At 38.3% G+C, this 20,360-nt stretch overlaps 1 protein-coding gene across 2 annotated transcripts in view; it reads left to right on the top strand.

The window, feature by feature from the left end:
• Positions 1–20,091, top strand: part of MRPS31 (mitochondrial ribosomal protein S31) — a 34,858-nt gene extending 14,767 nt beyond the window's left edge. Inside the window, exons 4-7 of one of the 2 annotated variants that reach the window (XM_025206636.1) lie at positions 985–1,061; positions 6,190–6,333; positions 12,692–12,953; positions 19,921–20,091. In XM_025206636.1, coding sequence (XP_025062421.1) covers positions 985–1,061; positions 6,190–6,333; positions 12,692–12,953; positions 19,921–19,924 — 487 coding nt within the window. In that variant the 3' untranslated portion in view covers positions 19,925–20,091. Of the gene's footprint in view, positions 1–984; positions 1,062–6,189; positions 6,334–12,691; positions 13,309–19,920 lie in introns of those variants that run through there. The other variant, XM_006025781.3, reaches the window with a different exon arrangement.
• Positions 20,092–20,360: the final 269 nt, after the last annotated feature.

Genomic DNA, 20,360 nt, shown 5'->3' with positions numbered 1-20,360 from the left:
TATGACAAGAACAGGCTTGTAGTAGCCGTTTTGCCTGTGGAAAAACTGCAGGAAAGCCAGAGGGATGAAATTTAAAGGCGGAAAAGGCAAGTGTTGCTAGGGTAACAATGAATATGTAATCATACTAAGTAGAAACAATCAGAATGTCAATGGAAACGTGCACATGCAGGAAAGATTACATGGTTAAAAGAATAATTTGTTCTAAATTTAAAGTAAACATATTATCTTGCTTCATTTTTTTTTGTTTTAATATTCATTTTGATGGGTTTTTAGGCTATTATTGAGAAGATGTTTACTCTTGGAATACTCTTCTTTTGACTATTAAATCCTGTAAAGCATTGAGATGATTCTTTGCCAGAAAAGTAAACATGATCAAAATCAAATATGTCCCTATCCAGAGGAGGGAGAACCAGAATGATACTAATTAGACTTTGAGTGTTAGTCATATGCCAGGGAGAAATGGGTGGATATGTGATCTGCCAAGAAAGCTGTTTACTTTACAAAGGGATAGGGGATCAGGGATCATTTGATTTAGCTATTGACTTTTTTCCTGAATTATGTAGTATTCTGTGTAGAAGAATAAAGAAAATGAAATTTGCTTTCTAATTGAAATGTTTTATTACTAACATACCATAAATTGATAGCATTTGACTTCATTAGGGTTCTTAAATATTTAAATGGAAAGAAATATGTTAAAATAATGGCAATTATATTAATTTACTTACTAACAAAAGAATGTATTGTATATGTATTCAATGCCTCAGTAACTGCTTTATGAGATAATATGTCAAATGGAAAGTTTGTCTTAGGTTAAGAGGCTGAAGATTTAATAATACAGTCAGTATGTTGGTATCTTTTGTTTCCAGAGGAGATTTGGTTAGAGTTTCACGAGCATATCTTGTGATTGTAAACTTAATTTTAAACTGGCAACGTTGTAAAGTTGTGAAATGTTAAATACCATTGCTTTTTGTTTTATGTTTACAGATCAGTGCCGTATAAAGGAATGAAGCTTAATATTTTCCAGGTTGCTCCTAGGGTTACAGAAGGGGTTTCTGAAACAGGTGGGTGAAAAAACAACAACAAAAAATCTAAAGGAGAAAGATGATTTGAATTTTGAGAATGTGAGAGGAGAGGTGCTGGATGCTAGCTTTCTGGTTCCAAATCTAGTAAAAAATTAATATATTGGTCTAAACTTGATTTTGCTGGGCAAAACATCCACATAGCATTATGAAATAATGGTTCTTACCATCTTTTAGAACTAAGATATATTTTTAAAGTCATATGGTAAAACTGACATCATGTGCGTCTTGTAACTGCTGTAAGTGTTCTGTGAACACTAGAATCCCCCTGAATTTTTCCAATTGAAAATGTATCTGTTGGCTGACCCAAGTTCTGATTGCATGTTTATCTATACTGCAAAAGCATTATACTATTTGTTGCTTAGGAGGAGCCCAAGACTTCAATGGTAGGGAAAACTGAAGGATAGAATTGAAGGAATTTCCTTGTCAGACACTGAGGGACCCTGCTGCAACTCCTGGACAAATGAAGTTTAGCTTCACCTAGAGCAGCTAATGTCACACATGAATTTTGACTATGTACAAAAATCATCATAATCTTTTAAAAATAAGATGAAAAGCCTGTTCCAGTGCCACGCAGCAGCTCTTACCAGCAGTGCAGGGGCGGGCTTGACTGGTACCTGAATGGGATATTCTTCATTTTTTTAAGGCCAGAGAGAGTATGTTGTAGGGCTTAAAGCCTATGCTTGCATTCCTGACTGATTTATTGTGTGCCTGTTGGCAAGTCACTTATGCTGTCACTGCCTTTTTATTCCTTATTTATTTTGTGTAATTGGGGTTGTCCTGTTTTGTAGCCATTGATGCTTAATGAACTGATATTTTTTAAATTAATCATTTGAGTTCCTTTTGCAGAAAACATTCCATTGTAAAGTATTATTCATATAAAGCCAGGGGTTGCAGAGGAGATAGCATCTTTTCTGTGGATCAGCAAGGGTCCCCTTTTGTGGGCATTTTGATTGTAGGTTGATTAGCTCTATAGCTTTAGCCAGTTTCTAGTCTGGGAAATGTTCTGCTTCTGTTAATTTCTTCTTGTAGTCTCAATTGTATAGTGGGGTGCACTGTCCAGCAGCTGCTGGTTTCCCTGAACACTGGGTTCAGTGGAACCCACTGGGGATGGAATGTGAGAGCCATTCAACAGAATATCACAATTATAATCTCTTTTAGATTCAAATAGCCAAATCATTATCTGAAAATTTAAGTTGTCTTAAAATTATCCCATTTTATATGAAAAGCAGAGTGTATAATACACTGATTCTCTGCCAGGGTGCCTTGAGATCCTTCCAAGGGTGTTACAAGGTGCCAAACAATGTTAGCACTGTTAGGCATGCAAATATGATTTACAAGATGAGCCCAGAGATTTCAAATAGGAATCCAGAGTGTCAAAACTGTTCTGACCCATTGTGGGCTTTTCAGGTTTTTTGCAAAAAAACAGATTGCTCTACTGTTTTTCCATGGTCAAACAACAAGTGAAAACTAAGAGTTGGCATTTTCCGAGGGGTGCCTTGAGTCTAAGAAGGTTGAGAACGACTCGCACAATGTAATATTATTTTTGCTATCCTTCTGAAAATACATATTCACGTAGCTAATTTTGGGGTTCAGTCAAGCATGTCCAGTCATAATGACCATTTTATAAGCAGCTGTGTAAACTAGTTTAAATGTAGTGCCATATAAAGCAAAATTAAAATGTTATTCATAGTATCTGAAGTTCCACAGATAATTAATTTTATTATTAATTGGCACAATTAATTTTATAAATATCCTGTAGCAGGAATAAAACTAAAATATGTTGGGAAATGAGTGAACATTTATTGCACTTTTAATCAGAGATCAACAAAGATGCTTCTTGATTTTTTTTATGTGGCATTTCTGTGTCTAGAATTCTAGACCAGATTTATTTTAGGAGTTGCTAACTATGAGCTTCATTTCAAAACAATTTTTATACTAATCTCTGGAAATACCAGTATGATATTTGATTCCTTGTTTCCTCTCCCCTCTTTTTCTTGTTGGCTCATATTAGGGCAGATTGTGAATTAAAATATTGTTTACACATAGTAGAAATGCAAGCTCTAAGTTGTGGGCTGAATATTCATTTTTAAAAACTCAATGGTAAGTGGAAAATAAATAGGCATCCAAGGAAACTTTTAAAGGCTTTTGGAATTGTTAATAAAGAAGCATTTTACATTATGGCAACCTCCTCTCAGAATGGTAAATATATTTTTGTATTCTGTCTAGCATTCATACCAAGGATGTGTACTCAAACTGGTACAGTCTTTTTAAGCAGATTTATTAGTAGCAGCAAATTATCAGAGGATAATGCACACAAGAAGTTAAAATGTGGTGATAATGCTTTCATAGTTAATATTGCAGCTCACTTCTCATTATATCTTCTTTGCATTCTCTAAAATTGTCTAATAGGAGTACAAGAATGAGTATGGGTAGCTGAGAGGTATGGTTGAGGGAGAATTTTTCTTCCAAGTATGAAGTTGTTTGAACAAGTATTTTCTAATTTGACACCCTTAAATAGAAGTGCTTTTCAGAGTGTAAAAAAAGTGTTTGCCATTCGTAGAAAGAAAGGAAAAGAATTTACTGGATCCAGCTAACGGAGATATAATTCATAGAACCAAAGTTTCCTCCACTTGTTTCAAATTCTTACTGATTTGTGATATTTAAAACATTACAGCCAGTTGCCTGTCTTGTTTACGAATGGGTGCAACTTCAAGGGACTTAAGCTTTCCTTTTGGAGTAAAAAAAATCTTCAGCTTTTTATTGCAGAAATAGATCTAAAATGTAAAACAATTTCCAGGGAGGCTTGATGATGGGTTTAGCACAGTTTCCACCACAACTGAAATTTAACCAGCCAATAAATCAAGTGCCACCCTTGTCAATAGGTTATTGACACAATGGATGTCCTCTCCACTAATCTTTTTTTGGTGTTGTCTGCCTTGCTAAAATCTTCTGTCTTTGTACCACTTTTTCTTCAATCCCTCTTGCAGTTTGCTGGCATACAACTTTCTGTTGATATATCCTCTTTTTTTTGTCAGATGTTTATTTTCCGATGTAATGAACATTCCTAATGCCTGCAGTTGATTACTAATGGCTTGTCCACTGTTCCTGAGAATTAAAAGAACAGAAGTAGTCCCAAATGGATCAGTGAACAAAAATATTGGGTTAGATGAAAACTGAAAATGCCCCATTGACTTTTGTGTATGTGTAAATGTCAGATGTGAAGGAAAAAGATGAGAAAATTAATACTAGAATATTTTAGGAAGGATTTAATGTTAAGAAGAATTTTTAACATCTGATCCTGATAGCTTTTAGGAATTTGATAGTTAAGTGAACCATCTGAAAAAGTGCTACAAACTTAATTTAATTGAGAGCACTTTGAAAATGCAAAGATATGTCTTCTGTGGTGCCAGAATTGCTATTTCACAGCTTCTAAAGTTGTGCTGGTAATTCAGGGTATGTATGAAGATATATGGGTGTGACCTTTAAAAAATGAAAAGGTTTTTTTTGGGGGGTGCCCATTATAAATCATCTGAAAGGGTTGAGTACTCACCTGAAAGGCAAAGCCCTTTGTAGGTTTGACATCCCAAATCTCTAGTTACTTCTGAAATCTTGGACGAGGGTCCCTATCCCAGAGAGTTTATTATCTAATCTCAGATAGGAGGAAGCAAGAAAGAAGTTCTGGCAGGACCAGCAGTACCGCTGCACAGCTACTTATTGTTCATTTTAGTCATGCGTTTGGGGCTTGTGGTTTAGCTAAAAGTTTGGGGTTTTTTTGCTTTTATTATTTTAATATCAGTTAGACACCCTTGTGCTCACTCTTATGCAAGCAGTGGCTCTCACAGGATTATTTAAGGAATTCCACAAAAGAGGTCAACACTTAAGGTAGTGAGGTAAAAGGGAAGTTGACATTTCTCAGTCTGTTATGTTAAATCATTGGGTATTTTTACACATGCTCTGGGACGCAGTGCCAGGCACTTTAATCAGCAAACCGTGCTAATTAGAAGCACTCACACGTCACATGTATCAGCATCCCCATGCTGAAAAAATGACGGCGGGGCACTTTGAACTAAAGCTTATCGAACATGTTTTATTTCAAAGCGCTCTGCCACCAGTTTTTCAGTGCAGGGTCGCATGGGGACGCTGATACACTTGACATGGAAAGCTGCCAGAGCATGTCAGATTCCGTGCTCCAGCAGACTTGATTAATTGAGTCTGTTCTGATGTGCTGGATTTCCAGCATGTGGGAGCTGGCTCCCCACACATCTATAGGAGCCATTGATTCTGGTATCTAAAAGTCTCAGGTGAACAACATCTGGGATGTACAGGATATGCAGCAGTATCTATGACACTCATAGAAAGCTGTTATAAGCATGAGCAGATCATGGGCTGCCTTGTTGAATGAAAGCGTGGTCATGGAGTACCAGGAAACCACTAAAGGTGCTGACAGACGTGAAAAAAAACAACTAGCGCTTGCATTACCGGAAGAGGAAGCACATTAGTTTAACCTGGCTCCCCAGCATCTGTATAGACAGGGGGCTTCAGCAGGGCTTTGTGGTGCTTTTATCTAAGCGCAGTGTATACAGATGTTGGGTGAGCTGGGTCAAACAAATGTGATGCCTCTTCTCGGCATGTGCTTCACTTGGTGCACGGGCACACTGAGCTGCAAGTAAAGTGCTTTTTCACATTTGTAAGCAGCCTGAAAGTAAAAAGGTTGTGTTTATTAGGGAAGACACAGATCGTGTTTGGATTTTGATATGTGTTAAATAAAGAACCCGTGGAAGGCAAAAGACAGCAAAAAGGAAAGGGAGCAAAAAATAACACACTGGGTGGAATTACCCTCCAAATTCCTATGTTTTTAATGTTTGGGGGAAAGGTGGTAAAGAACTTCAGCTGCAATTTGACCAGGTCTATAGATTTGTTTAATAGGCATGTGAGAATTGAATGGGCTTACATTTCAGCGGTGGACCAATATGGTCTTATTAACTACAGCTTAAATTCATAAAGCTTAAAATTGATACTAGACATCACTAAGGTTGATGTATATTCTAATTAAGCTTTATATTTCAGCTAGTATGCCAGCACACTGAGAGATCTCTTTTTTTTTTAGAATCTTCACCAACACTTTGGGATCTGGAATATGCTAAAGAGATTGCAGCAGTACAGCAACAGCCACCCATGAATGGTTTTGAGGAGCTGATCCAGTGGACAAAAGAGGGGAAACTATGGGAGTTCCCAATTAACAACGAAGCTGGTACGTGTACATGAACTTTAATGATCTCTTTATACATCTTTGTAGAGAATTAGAGTACTAACGTGATCTTTGACTATTTTTATAATGTACTTCAGCTACATCTAATATATTCAATACTAGTGTTTTTTGTCAGAAATGCACTGTTAAACTACCCTAAGTCAGTCAAGAAAGCTTCAGATAAAGTCATTCTAGCACAGTGGCTGTTAGACTTTCCAAATCAACATTTTAATAACTAAAACAATTATGTTAAGACTGAGTTAGAAGATATATACTGAAGTTGAAATTGCTGAATAGGGCTAAATCTAAATATCAGGAATTTTCTGCTTTGTCTTTTTTTGGAGATTTTGCTGCTTATTTTTACACTTAGAAAGCTGCCAGCAGAAATGTCTTTAAAAAACAAAAAACCTGAAAAGAAACTAAGCTTCAATAAATTCTCACATGACAGAGTTAAGTGCTTTTATTTGAAACCTTCCCCAGTTGCAAACCCCTAAAAGACATTCAGCTGTATTAATGGTTCTTTTCACTATGGCATTGTTTTCAAAAGGACTGCAGGGAGAGACGGGAGAATCTTAAACCCATCCCTTACATTGCATATTTTATTCTTTGGTCACGGCTCAGAGTAAGGCTGCAGCAACTACCAAATTCTGGCCAGCCTTGTGTTGCCAGAGCTGCACTGATTGTTAATGTTAGCCCAACCCATTTCATTAGCAAAAGCAGAGTTACAGCATTTAGCCACTTCAGCAGTCTTATTTAGCAGGACATTGTCATGCTGTGCTGTGTAACCTTTTGTGTGTGCAGTTAGACCTCCAAAGACCTGTAAAGAACATTATGGATGGAAGAAGAAATGTGTGGATGCTTTTCAAATAAGTTAATAACTTTTGTAGAGAGCTTGGCAGTGGCATTTTTAAAGTCTGTGAAGACATCATACAACTGTTTTTAGAACAATTTTGTCACTAAAAGCATAACAGGGTAGTAGTTAAAGTGGGGCTTCTTGACCGTCTATCATACATAGAGTTGCAAATTGCCTAATGAAGTTCAGTGTTTTCTGTCATTTTTAAATGTTTCTTCCCATCCTGTTTTGGCAGTCTTATAATAGAATTTAATTGCTGCCTCCATGAGAATCAATCCATCTTGTTGTGAACTAATCCAAGGATATTCTAGTTATGCCTTCGCAAGCTTGTAACCGCTATGACCAAAGCTTTCTTCTGATGTAGTAATGTGCCTGGAACCCTGCTGTCTGGAAATGGACAAGGAGTCTTCACATATAGTTAGACAGGAATCTTTATTGATTTATCCACAAAAACTACTCATGGAAAATTTCAACAGCAATCCAAAATTTATCACAGGTCAGGTTGCAAATGTAGGCCAATAAATTCTATCCTATCAAATAGCCAACTGTATTACAGCCCATTAACTAAAGCAGGTACATGAAAGTGCAGTAGAAGGCTTGCAGAAACTCACAGTGATGTTAGTACAGCTTAATTTCAGCTTTCCTTTCCTTGTTCTAATTCTGATTTTTTGTACACTATCATCTTTTCAATAGCAGCACCTTCTTTCACATTGTGCTGTACCAAGAAAGAGTTGCTTCCTTAAGTAAGCCACAAAGTTTTGATTACAAAAACTTAAGTAATGTTAAATTGTATCTTATGTGGAACAAATATTTCTGACTCCAACAGTTTAACAGAACCCAGTTTTTAAACTTTTAAAAACAAACTATAAACAGGAAAGCAAAAACCCCCTATGTTACTGCTTGGAAATGTCTGTCCCTTTTCAACATGGTTTGAGTGCATCCATACCCTAATTGCTTGTTTTTTGAGTAATGAACTGGGTATATAAGGCAAAACTTGGCTCCCATCTATAGCTGCCTCATTTTGAAAAACAAATATTTCTACACTGACACTTAAACAATGTTACTTTTTCAATGATAGAGGTAAGAAAAACGTCAGCAAATCAATGATGTGAAGTTGCTTCTGGCAGAGTCTCTAAGCAGAAGTCCTACCAGTCATGTATTGACTGTTGCCATAATTCTCCATTTATGTGATTCTTACCCTAAACTATGCCATTTCCTAGCAATGAGGTAATTAAACACTGAACAGTTAACCTGGAGAGGTGGTGGATCCGTCATTGCTTGGGGTCTTTAAAGTGAGATTGGGTATTTTTCTGAAAGATAATACTTGTATCCAGCCCTTAGGAGAAATTTTTTAGTCTGTGTGTGTAGAGTGGAGAAGTCTTTCTTCAAAACATCTGAGATTGGAAATGGGATACTGCATGGGTGAGCCAGTGATCTGGGCAAATACAAAAAATTCTCTTATTTTTTAGATGCTTGGTTACTCTACATTGTCTCACTGGTCAGATTTGGGATTAGGAAAGAATGTTCCCCAGGTCAGTTTAGCAGGAAGCTTGAGTGGGGTTTCCTGCTTTCTTTCCTGCTAGGGCTACAGTTTGCCTGCTGGGCTCATCTAGGATTATCTCATCTCATTAGTTTCATGCCATTGCTGGGGCCTGGGGCATTGATGACACATGGGAGACTCATGTGACATACTGTTTTCTGAAGACACAGATATTAAGCCTAACTAAAGTCTTTAGACTTGTTAAAAAAAGGTTTTGGCTAAAATTCAATTGCCTTTCTTGTGCATGAGACTAGATTAGATGATCTAATTGTCCCTTCTGACCTTAATTTCTGCGAAAGCAAAAGTGCCTCACTGAAAAGCTGTCATTTCTATTTCTTCTGTATCTCTTCTGCTCTGAGGTTGGAGAAGAGAATGGTTGGTTGCTAGAGGAAAGGAAAAATTATTTTTTTAAAAGAAGGGATGGGGGTGCAAAATTTACTGATGAACTTTTTAAGATTTGAGAAATAGTATTTTTCCACTCCAAAAGTCTTAATAGATTTAATTTTAATACTTGGAGCACCTCACTACTTTCTATATACCGCTTCCAAAAATATCTAAGAGCATTTACTTAGAGCAGTGGGGCCCAACCTTTTAGATCCCCAGGCTGGATGAGTGATGAGAGTTGGTTTGTGGGCTTGGAAATTTGGCAGTGGGATTCATTGCAATCAAAATTTCCAGATCAGTGGGGAGTCCCACAGCTGGATTGCATGACTCCGTGGGACAAGGTTGAGCACCTCTAACTAGCATAATAGGACAGAGTACTTTTCCAAGACAGCTAACTGCAGTCACTGCCTCACTGATTATCTCTGACTTCTGTGACTGACAGATTATAGAATTATTACGAAAGGACTCTCAAGTTCATGAACAGTAGCAAATCAGGATCACGTGCTACGTGGAGACTGTCATGATAATGGGAAGATTTCTTGGATTCACGGTGGTCTTGGGTTTCAAAGCCCACTAGAATTATACCTTCTACAATTGATGTGATATGTGGAAAAAAATATACGGACTTCCATAGGGGAAAGAAATACTTTCTTTCTTTTCTTACAGAACAAGGGGAAGAAAGGTGATGTCTAACTGGTACCAGACACTGCAGTGTCTGAAGTTAAAACCCGAAAGAAACTACAGTAACTTTCTGAATTGGATGTAGCAATAGGGAGATAGTACACCAGTGTTGTGCATGTAGAGCAGAGGGTGAATCCAGCCTGCAGAACCTTTGTATCTGACCTGTGGTTATGGGGCTTCAGCAGCATTTGGCAGTGGAAGGTGCTTGCTGTGGGCACTTCTCTGACACTGCTGGGGAGACAGGTGGTGGCAGCTGCAGGGTCTTGGTACCTGCCAACTGTCTCTGACTCCAGGTGGGTTATCTCAGGGCCTGTAGCCAGAAAAGATTGCCTACCCCCAAGCTAGAGGATTTGAAGAAACTGACATGCCATGAACCCTGCACTGATTTGTATCTCACTTTTATAGGGTTGGAAGGGAGTTCAAGGGTCATAGAACTGAATCCCCTTCACAAATATAGGATATAGTATCCCAGACAAATGCCTATCCAGCCTTGTTTTTTAAACTTCCAATGAAGGAGTTTCCACAGTTTCCCTGGGCAGCCTATTCCACTGTACCACTGTTCTGAAAATTAAAAAAAAGGTTTTTTTCTGAGATTTAATCTAAATCTGTCTTGCTGCAGGTTAAATCTGTTGTTTTGTGTCTGCAGCAAGAGAATAGTTATCCTTCTTCATGGCAGTCTTTCTAATCTTTGAAAACTGCTATTATCCCCCTTCTTAATCTCCATTTTTGCAAAACTAACCATAGTTATCTGAACCGTTCTGCATATAGGTTGCATTACATACCTATATATCTTTTATATCCCCAACCCCGCTCATTCTTCTTAGCAGCGCTACTGCATAGCCAGTCATCTCCCCTTCTGTATTTTTGTGCATTTGATTCTTGTTCCCTAGGTGCAGCATCTTTTATTTGTGTTTGGATAACTGTGCACTAAACAGCAATTCAACAACCTGTCAAGATCATTTTGAATTCTAGCTGTGTCCTGTAAAATTTTTGCAAGCCCACCCAGTTTTATGGCATGTGAAAGTTAATCAAGAACATCTCTCTCTCTGTCTAGTTTATTAGTAAGATATTAAACAATGCTGGACCTAGAACAGGGCCCTGTGGAACTCTATTTGTAACCTCTTACAGTCTATACTGATTGTAACGATGTGCCAAATGTATTGCAATATCCTCATTAGCATAAAAATTACACTTTTTCTGTGATGTGATCTTCATGTGTTAATGATCTGGAAATGTTTGCATGCTATATTTTTTGTATTCTTTCTGATAACAAAAAGAGAGTGTTCTCTTTACTACAAAGAATATAAAACTCTAACCCTACAAGAAGACTAGTAGTAAAAATTCTGTGTTTTTAACATTGCATATCAAACTAATGTGTAAATGTACAGACACATTTCTTATTGTAAATCATGCTTGTTATATATAGTTTCACCTTGGAAGAGGGTTAAATGCATTAAAATCACTAAATATTTTTTATAGATGTTTTCTAGTTCTGGGAGATTTTAATACTTACCTGTAAAAGACTACTAACCCTTGTAGATAAGTGATATTGCTAGCTTTCCCTGATATCTCTATCAGCACATCTCAGTGACCCCTGCAACATCCCTTCTATTACAGTCCTAGTCTATGGAAGAACCAGGTAGGCTTAGGAGTATGTTTTGTATGTTTCAGATTTTGATGTAGGCAAACATTAACCAGATCCTTTGCTTGAGACCAAGAACATTGCCTATCACTCTTTAAAAAGAAACAAAACAAAAAAATGTCTTGGCCACCTCTAAATATTACTGTCCAGCATTTTATGTGGGTATTAGCATCATGCAAATTAGCATAATTACTGAATAAAGTATAAAATCAGTTTGTTACAGGTTCTGATGAAATATGAATTTTCATATAAGATTCAACTTAAAAATCTCCTGGCAGTAACAAATGCTAGTCAGCTGATTTTTGGCTGTGAAATAGGGCCATGTCTGGCGCTTGAGAGACATTCTCTTTTTCTGCATATAAGCAGATCTGTAGACCTGGAGATTCTTTACTTAGACTGAAAAAAATATGAGCAGAAATCAATTAAGTTTCGCAAGAAAGAGTACAGAAATAGTTTTGTTTGGTGAAACGTCTAAGAAACCATAATGCCACGTTCTTCTGAAACGGAATGGTTTTAATGCAGGATTTTTGTTATTGGTCACTGTTTTACAAAGAACATCTGAACTGCCTTAGAAAATCTTCAAGTTGTGTGTGCCAACCTACCCTTTTGTCACTTTTATGAGTTTGGGAAGTCCTAAAATCATTGTTTAGCAACTATTCCCTTTCTCAATTATAATGGTAAAAGGCTGGTTAAAACTGTGAAATGTAATGCGCATACCAGTTTAGGGTATCCATTCAAACAACACATGATTTCTAACCTAGTTTGTGCAAACATTTGAACTACTTTATGCATTTCTTTAAATCTCTTTGCAAAGTTATCTCTTTGCACAATCATATTTCATAATTTTGAAACTAAAAGTGTCTTTAAAAAAACACTCTTAGGAGTCCAGTATTCATAAGTTGTAAGGTCTGCATATAATGGAATAGCAGTTTTTGGTGAGACCTAGCTATCAAGGTTTAGGCTTCCACGGGATTCCCAACCAGGTAATATAGATCAATACTGCCATCCCATAAAGAAAATTTAAAATGAGAATAAAGAACGTTATCATGCTAGCGTGAAACTTTGTGCACCTTTCCTCCACTTTAGGGAGGAAATGAATGTTTGGTGGTACTACAACAGTGCGGTTCTTACTCCAGTGTAGCTTTTCTTTTATGTCTACTACTGAACTTTTTATTAATAAAAAGTTTATTTGTAAGAATTTGTCTTGTTCATACACAGCTGATGAAGATGATCTGACAGTGTTTTGTCATTTACTCTCTAGGAATTGAAGATGATGTTGAATTTTATGAGCATATCTTTTTGGATAAATATCTAGAAGACTTTCCCAAGCGAGGACCTATTCGCCACTTCATGGAACTAGTGACCTGTGGGCTTTCTAAAAACCCATATCTAACTGTTAAACAAAAAGTTGAGCATATTGAATGGTTCCAAAATTACTTCAAGGAAAAAGAAGAACTTCTGAAAGAGATTGAAAATTATGAGAAAGAGACTGAACTTAGCCTTGAAAAGAAGACTCTATTAAAGTAAACATTGATAACTTTTAAAAAATATATTGTTGTGTTGGCGCATAGGGTAAAATCGTTACCGAGATGCCATGAGTTGTCAAACTAAAAATTGTCACTTCAGTGTTCTTTATGTAAGTGAAGAGTCTACACATTGTATACTGTACATATAAATACAAAAAACTTGATTTTACAACACATATTTCACATCATTTAGTTGCAAGCCTATCCAGATGATCATTTATTGCATTTCACAGAATAATCATTTGATCAATTTCAAATGTGTGCATGATGGAATCTGATGCTGTTACAGAATCCAGAGATTGGGAGAAGTCTGTAATGTCATCTACTAATACAGGGTTTCTTGCTAATACCATCTTAAGTTTTATTTGATTTTCTTTTAACGTATTAATTGATGGGTGGGGATTCTGCCATTTCCAATGATGAGTGACTGTTCTGTGGCCCAACCTGGTTTAGCATTAGAATGTGATTTTTTTCAAACATTCCTTCTTTTTATCTCATTATTTGCAGTTACATCTCATTTTAACACATCAAATTCCTCTCCGAGCTGTGTGTTGCTACCCTCCAAATATTGGTAGTTCACCCACTCCTGCATATGCATCCCTTCAACCTTACCTAACCAATCTATGCTTTTGTAACTCTTTTTGAATTGTTCCCATGTGGTGTTTCCAGCTCCCTGTTTTTATTCAGATTTTAGATGAATGAGTAGACATTGGCAGGACTTGCTCATCTCTCCCTTTTGTGAAGTTGAGCACTATGTTAATTTCCCAGACCTTTTGGTAGATCTTAGTTTAGCTTATCTTCTTTGTTTAATTGTAAATGGGATAGTTGTTTCATTTATCAATTCCTTAAATACCCTAGAATGCAGCCTATTGACTATTTATAGATAATACTTTTTGAGTATTCCTTTATCTGTGTATAATCAGTCACTATAACAGGATTTTCCTAATTGTAATTTTTACTTTTAAAATATTTTGTAGAGGCTTTTTAAGTCTCAATAACAAAATTTTCTCTAGAAAGTCCAGTCCTCGTAGTCTCTATAGTTGGCTTGTTCATATATTTCACGTGATACATTGTGAAATTATAAAGCTTCATCTGCACTCTGCAGTAATGCCTGGGCTGTGTCTTAACCTCCCACATCTTAAAGATCCAGCTTCCCAGCAAAGTACACATGGATGTCTAATGTACCATATTTAATCAAATATAAATTGAGGTTTTTTTCTCCCCCAATCAGCATGGTGGGAGAAAAAGCCCTTATCTTATATTCACATACAGGAACATGTCATTAAATACACTGTCTTATCATTAAACTGCTGCCAGAAGCAACATGTGCTCAGTAATACAGATCAACTCTGAAGTTGACTGAATACAGCCCACACTGAGCATGCCTATAAAATACATGGCTCATATTGGCAGAACATACTGTTGGGGTCCTCCCATAAGGCTACATTAGTACAGCCCATCTAAATAAGGTATAGTGCCTTTTGCATTCAGTCCCCCTCAGTGCTGACTCTTTTTTGACTCATGGTAAACCACTATATTGAATAGATTTTGACTTCCTCTTCACTCACATAACTGAGCAGCGCCTTTTTTCCGATTTCATAGAATCAAAGGAAATTAGGGTTAGAAGGGACCTCAGGAGGTCATCTAGTCCAACCCCCTTCTCAAGGCAGGACCATCCCCAACTTTATCATCCTAGCCAAGGATTTCTCTAGCTGGGGTCTTAAAAACATCCAAAGATGGATGTTCCACAACCTGTCTGCGTAACCTGCTCCAGTGTTTTACTACCCTCCTAAGGAAAACGTTTTTCCTAATATCTAACCTAAACTTCCCTTGCTGCAGCTTGAGACCATTGCTTCTTGTTCTATCATTTTCTCTGAGAACAGTCCAGCTCCATCCTCTTTGGAACCCCCCTTCATGTAGTTGAAGGCTGCTATTAAACCCCCTCTTACTCGTCTCTTCTCCAGACTAAATAAGCCCAGTTTCCCCAGCCTCTCCTCAGAAGTCATGTGCCTCAGCCCCTTAACCATTTTTGTTGTCTTCCACTGGATGTCCTTTCTGTAGTGGGATGCCCAAAACTGGACACGGGTTGGCCTTACCTAGATGTGGCCTCAGCCGTGCCGAAACGAGGGGAAGATCACTTACCTTGATCTGGCAATGCTTTTAATGCAGCCCAGTACGTCATTAGCCTTCTTTGCAACAAGGGCATGTTGTTGAACTCATATTCAGCTTATTGTCCACCATAACTCCAGGTCCTTTTCTGCAGAACTGCTGCTTAGCCAGTTGGTTCCCAGTCTATACCGGGGCTTGGGATTGTTCCGTCCTAAGTGCAGGACTTTGCTTTTCTCTTTGTTGAATCTTATGAGATTTCTTTTGGTCCAATCTTCTGATTCAGAACGGCACTCCCGTCGTTAGTCGCCATTGGGCCCCACCATGGATGCTTAACTTACCATGGACAGCCGAAGCGGTGACTACCGACAGGAGGTGCTGCCCCCTGCCCTGGGGTTTCCTGGCTCCTCTTCAAGTAAAGCCCCTCACCCTCCATGCTCCAGTCCATATTTCCCACTGATCCAGGATGCACTCTACAAGCAATACCCACTGTACATGTGGTTTAAGCCACCGCAAAACGTCCTCCGGTTCAAGCATATCAGTGTACATCTTGAAAAATAGGACTCTCTCTTGTGCCCTCTGTCCCACTTTGAGCCTCAGCCCACAAAGATCTTCCCAGTCTGCCACTTTCTTGTAATGTTCCCAGAAGGTGTCATAACGCCTCATGCCGCCAAAAGGTCATGTTTCAGTATTTAAAATTGTTGAATGCCACTATGCAGCTAAGGTCCTGTGGGTTAAATTGTAAATCATCAAAGAGGGAATAAAAGGAGCATTCAAAATGGAATATAGCCATTGCAGAGAAACTAAATAAGGTCTGGAATGGGCTCCCAAGGGAGGTGGTGCTCTCCCCTACCCTGGGGGTCTTCAAGAGGAGGTTAGATGAGTATCTAGCTGGGGTCATCTAGACCCAGCCCTCTTTCCTGCCTATGCAGGGGTTCGGACTCGATGATCTATTGAGGTCCCTTCCGACCCTAACATCTATGAATCAAAAAAAATTTTCCTCATAAAATCCACCCAGGCTATGGACCCTTAACACCTGAATTCGAAAGAGTAGCTTTGTCATGTGATTTCACTGTCATTCTGGGGTCATTTTCTCCACAAAACATACTATGACTCTTCCAGGACCTTCCCTGAAGTCTCTGCCCTCTCTCTCCAGCTGCTGTCATTCTTTGCTGAATGGCCCTGGCTCTTGCTGCCAGTTTCTGTCTTCTCTGTTGTCTTCTTGTTCTGCTCAGCATCTCCAACCATTAACTTGCATGCCACCTCACTAGGTTCCACTGCCCCTCCACCTCCACTCCAACTGCTTGCTCTACATGCAATGTCAGCCTCAATAAAACACTCCACTTGTCACTGCTGTCTGATCTCCCCGCCAATGCCAGCTTCATAAACGACTGCTGCTTTCTCTTCTCCAGCTTCTCCATCACGCTCCCTTGCAGGGTTCAGCACGCCCAGAGTGTAAGGGGTGACCCTCACCCTGGGAAAACCACCTGCTAGATCCTGGTATCTCCCCTGCCACTCCCTCCTTCACTGTGGGGGTCTTGATTTGGCCCCGCCATCCGTCTTCCCCTTCCCCCACCACAGACTTACTGGCTGGACACTGGTCTCCAAACTGTCAGGCTGCATTCCTGGCTGCATGCCTGCTGTGGCTGTATGCATGTGTGGGGCATTTATCAGTGACATTATCAGCTACAGCGGCCAAAAAAAGCCAATTGCCGATAATGTCAGTTTTCCTTTTCTCAGTGCCAATCTGATATGGACCAGTATATCGGTGCATCTCTAATCAAGATGACTATTCTAGCACAGCAGTTCCCAAACTGACAGATTACATACCACCAGTTTAAAATGATACAACCTTAAGTACCATCAGCAAATTTTTCAGTTCAACCTTAAATACCACCAGCAAATTTTTGTCATATAAAGTAATTATAATAAATATGTTAATGTATACCACTGACAGGTTGTTGGTGTACCACTGGTGGTATGCATACAACAGATTGGGAATCGCTGTTCTAGCAGGTAGAAGTGGGGCTTAACATTTTAATAAACTTTTAAAAGGAGCTGTAGGTGTTCAGAATGTTTGAAAACAGGGTGGCTGTAGTGGCTTTAAAAACAGATTGAGAATCTAATAGTAGGTTGCTAGGTTTGAAAATATATAAGAATGTATGCACATATGCCTGCTTGGGACTATTTATCACAAATCAGTGTGGTTTGAGTAGCACTGCTTTTAAGTTACAGTAGTTTCTTCTCTCAGAGTTACTTCAAGGTAAGTGGTCGGATGGATTATTCAGCATTTAATGCTTCTGTAGCAGGGTGTACACCACAGGGGCTACAGTCTAGCTGCAGGCCATTAGAAGGAGATTGCATGCCTACTTAGGAAGACTCAGCTATCTGATGAGGATGATTAGCTGGCCCAGAGGAAGTTAAAAGCTCCCAGGAAAGGAAGCTGCTTGGCAGGAGGAAAGGTTGTGAGGCTAGAGACAGCAGCATTGAACCAGGGTATTCTCCCAGGGTCTGGGAAAAGACCATAGGGTTTAGTTAACTCTTTATTGTTTTGTACTTGGTGTTTGATCATTTATGGTTTATGTTGTGTCCTGTAGGGCAAGTTCACCCAGGGAAAATAAAGGCTATATTGTGCAAATTGACAACCTGCTACAGTTCCCTAATCTTTATAAAATGGCTCCCTTCCTTTTGCAAGCCAAAATAAAAAGCTGGGAAAATGCCAGTTATTTTACTTGGAATAAAATTCTGTTCTTCTTATAGATTATTTAAAAAAATAAAAAATTAATCAGATTGTGGTTCCATGTGCTTACTAATTTATTTTTAGTCATAAAGTTGTGTATGTACAATCTTTTAATAGGCCTAACATCAATAGGAGCAGTGTTGAAAATGGAGTACCATTAATTTATTCATTAGAGTCTTTTTTTATGCATGAAGTGAATGTTTTATTCTTGCAATACCTTCTAGTCACGTGTAATAGTACCAAAAGTGCTATACCATGTGATACTCATGCATTTTGCACTCTGCACTTCTCAATTGTGGAACAATGGCATTAATGACTTATCATTGGTAAACTCCAGGCTGAGATTCTTAGATACTGGTTTGCTAAAAATGGACACATAATGGAGGGGAAATTGGTTCCACTGTCCCCACTCCACAACTAGATCTTGCACAGACAGATGGCATAAGCCACTGACGAGGCTTACTTTATTTGGATGCTGATCATGCATGGACTCCTTTGCTGGATTCCTGAATGTCAAATGGTTAATGTGAATGGCTGAGTCCAGCAATCGTGCTGTTCAAAAATCCTTTGTTTCTTGAAACCTACTGCCAATTGGTGCAGAACAACAACTTTTCTTTCAAACTCCTGCAAATGTGCATGTTCTGGAGGCCGTATGTTGGTGTTTTCTTAGCATTGCATAGTTTATTTTTGATTACACAATAATTGTAATCATTCAGATTATCACACCCATTACATTTTTGTCTTTCTGAATTAACCTTCTGGATGTGGAAGAGTGATGTTCCAGACATTATGCAAGAGGCAAGGATTTCTTAAGAGTGATATCTTGTATTGGACCAATCTTGTGTTCAAAAGCCTATCCATTTTGTCCTGACTGCATAGTTGGTCCAATAAAAGATGTCACCCCAAAAAGTCCTTGTTTTCTGTATTAACTTTAATATTTTAAGGAAAATCAAACAACAGAAAAGCCAAAGCATTCAGATCAGCTATAGGAAATTCCTGAGGTCTAAGATTTGCCAGACACTTGTTTCTGTTTCGGTTTACAGTTCCTAATACTGTTCCACTTTTACTCCTTTTCACGCTCAAATGCCTCTTAGCATATCACTTACATACACAGTAAAGCTATGTAACCACTTATATTGCCTTTGAATGTGGCCAGGTGCCTCTACCACCCAATCTGGTACTTCAGAAATGTTGTCAGGTAAAAGATTTCTCAGTGGTGATCCCTCGTTAATTGGGAGAGTAACAGAAGATGTGATAACATTCCATGAATGGATTAATAATTTACTGGGTTAATGCCAAAGAACAGCAGCTGCATGGGAATGCCAACTCTTTGAATCATGTGTCAGTGTAGTGAATTTATTTTAGTTTCTGACATCTGCTGGTGATAAGGCACCCTCTGTTTTTAAAGCCCATTTGATCTGTTAAAAAACTGATGGATTTTCAAGTAATAAACCATCCTTGAAAAAACACTGATTTGTTCTGTCATGCAGGAAACCAAATGCTTGGTCTACAGCCCATGCTAGGAGGGAACTTGAGGAATAGTTGCAGTATTTGATCTTAGGCCTTATCTACACTGGGATTTCAGTCATTATCATTACCCGCTAATGATGGCACTTGCAACCCAGTGTATTGGGATGGCTTGTGTCTATGCTAGGGATTGGTACCTGCGCAGTTGCTGATGCAATGGAAATCTCACTGTAGACAATATCTTGCTGCTATGTTTCCAATAAACTTCTAAATAAGCTCTGAAAGAGATGCTCACTTATTTACCCTTTATGAGCCAATGAAGGAGCTGAAATTATTGGGATGAAAAAAAAATCAGGCTTTTTCAACCCAGAAACTTCATTAAATGCTATGAATTTAGTTGACGATGTGCATTAACAGAGATCTCAAGTGCTGTTCAGCTCTGCTTCACTGATTGCAGAGATGACAGAATTGCAGTATGAAAATAGCTCGTTTGAAGCTTATACTTCGATGAGAAAAGCATAAAGTATCATGACATTTACAAATGGTGGGAACCTGACATGCTTTTGATAATGTTTTAAAGGTGGAGAGTCCAGATTTATTTAGCTTGAGCTATAACTGTAATTTTAAAATTTCTTCCCTGACAACCCACAGATAAAAGATAGTGTTTGCTGTGTCACCGAAGAGCTCCTTTTTCCTGGAAGTTGAGCATTCAGTGTCCCTTTGACTTCAGCTGGAATCCAGGGTGTTCAGAATTTGGTCCAACATAAGTACTGGGGATTTTTGTGAGTTGGTATGTTAAATAAAGATGTAAATTGAACTGTTGTAAGTGGTAACAGGTTTCTTGGTCTTTTCTCCACAAGATGTCACTGTAGATTTATTTTATCAGCTATCAATCACTTGTACGGTTTCCACAGCAGACTAAAGCAAAAAACCATTATAGCTAGACACTAGACAGTAGGTTTGATTGTGGTATGAAATGTGCTCCCTCTGGGTGAATGACAAAACAAGAATTGGAACAGTGGAAGAGATTTGTATCTAAAAGGTGAGCGGTGACCTTTTGTAACAGGTTGCATGTTTGTCAATGTAACAAG

This window comes from Alligator sinensis, unplaced genomic scaffold (genome assembly GCF_000455745.1).
Source record: "Alligator sinensis unplaced genomic scaffold, ASM45574v1 scaffold1031_1, whole genome shotgun sequence".
NCBI lineage: Eukaryota > Metazoa > Chordata > Crocodylia > Alligatoridae > Alligator > Alligator sinensis.
This window is presented reverse-complemented; position numbering and strand designations above follow the sequence as displayed.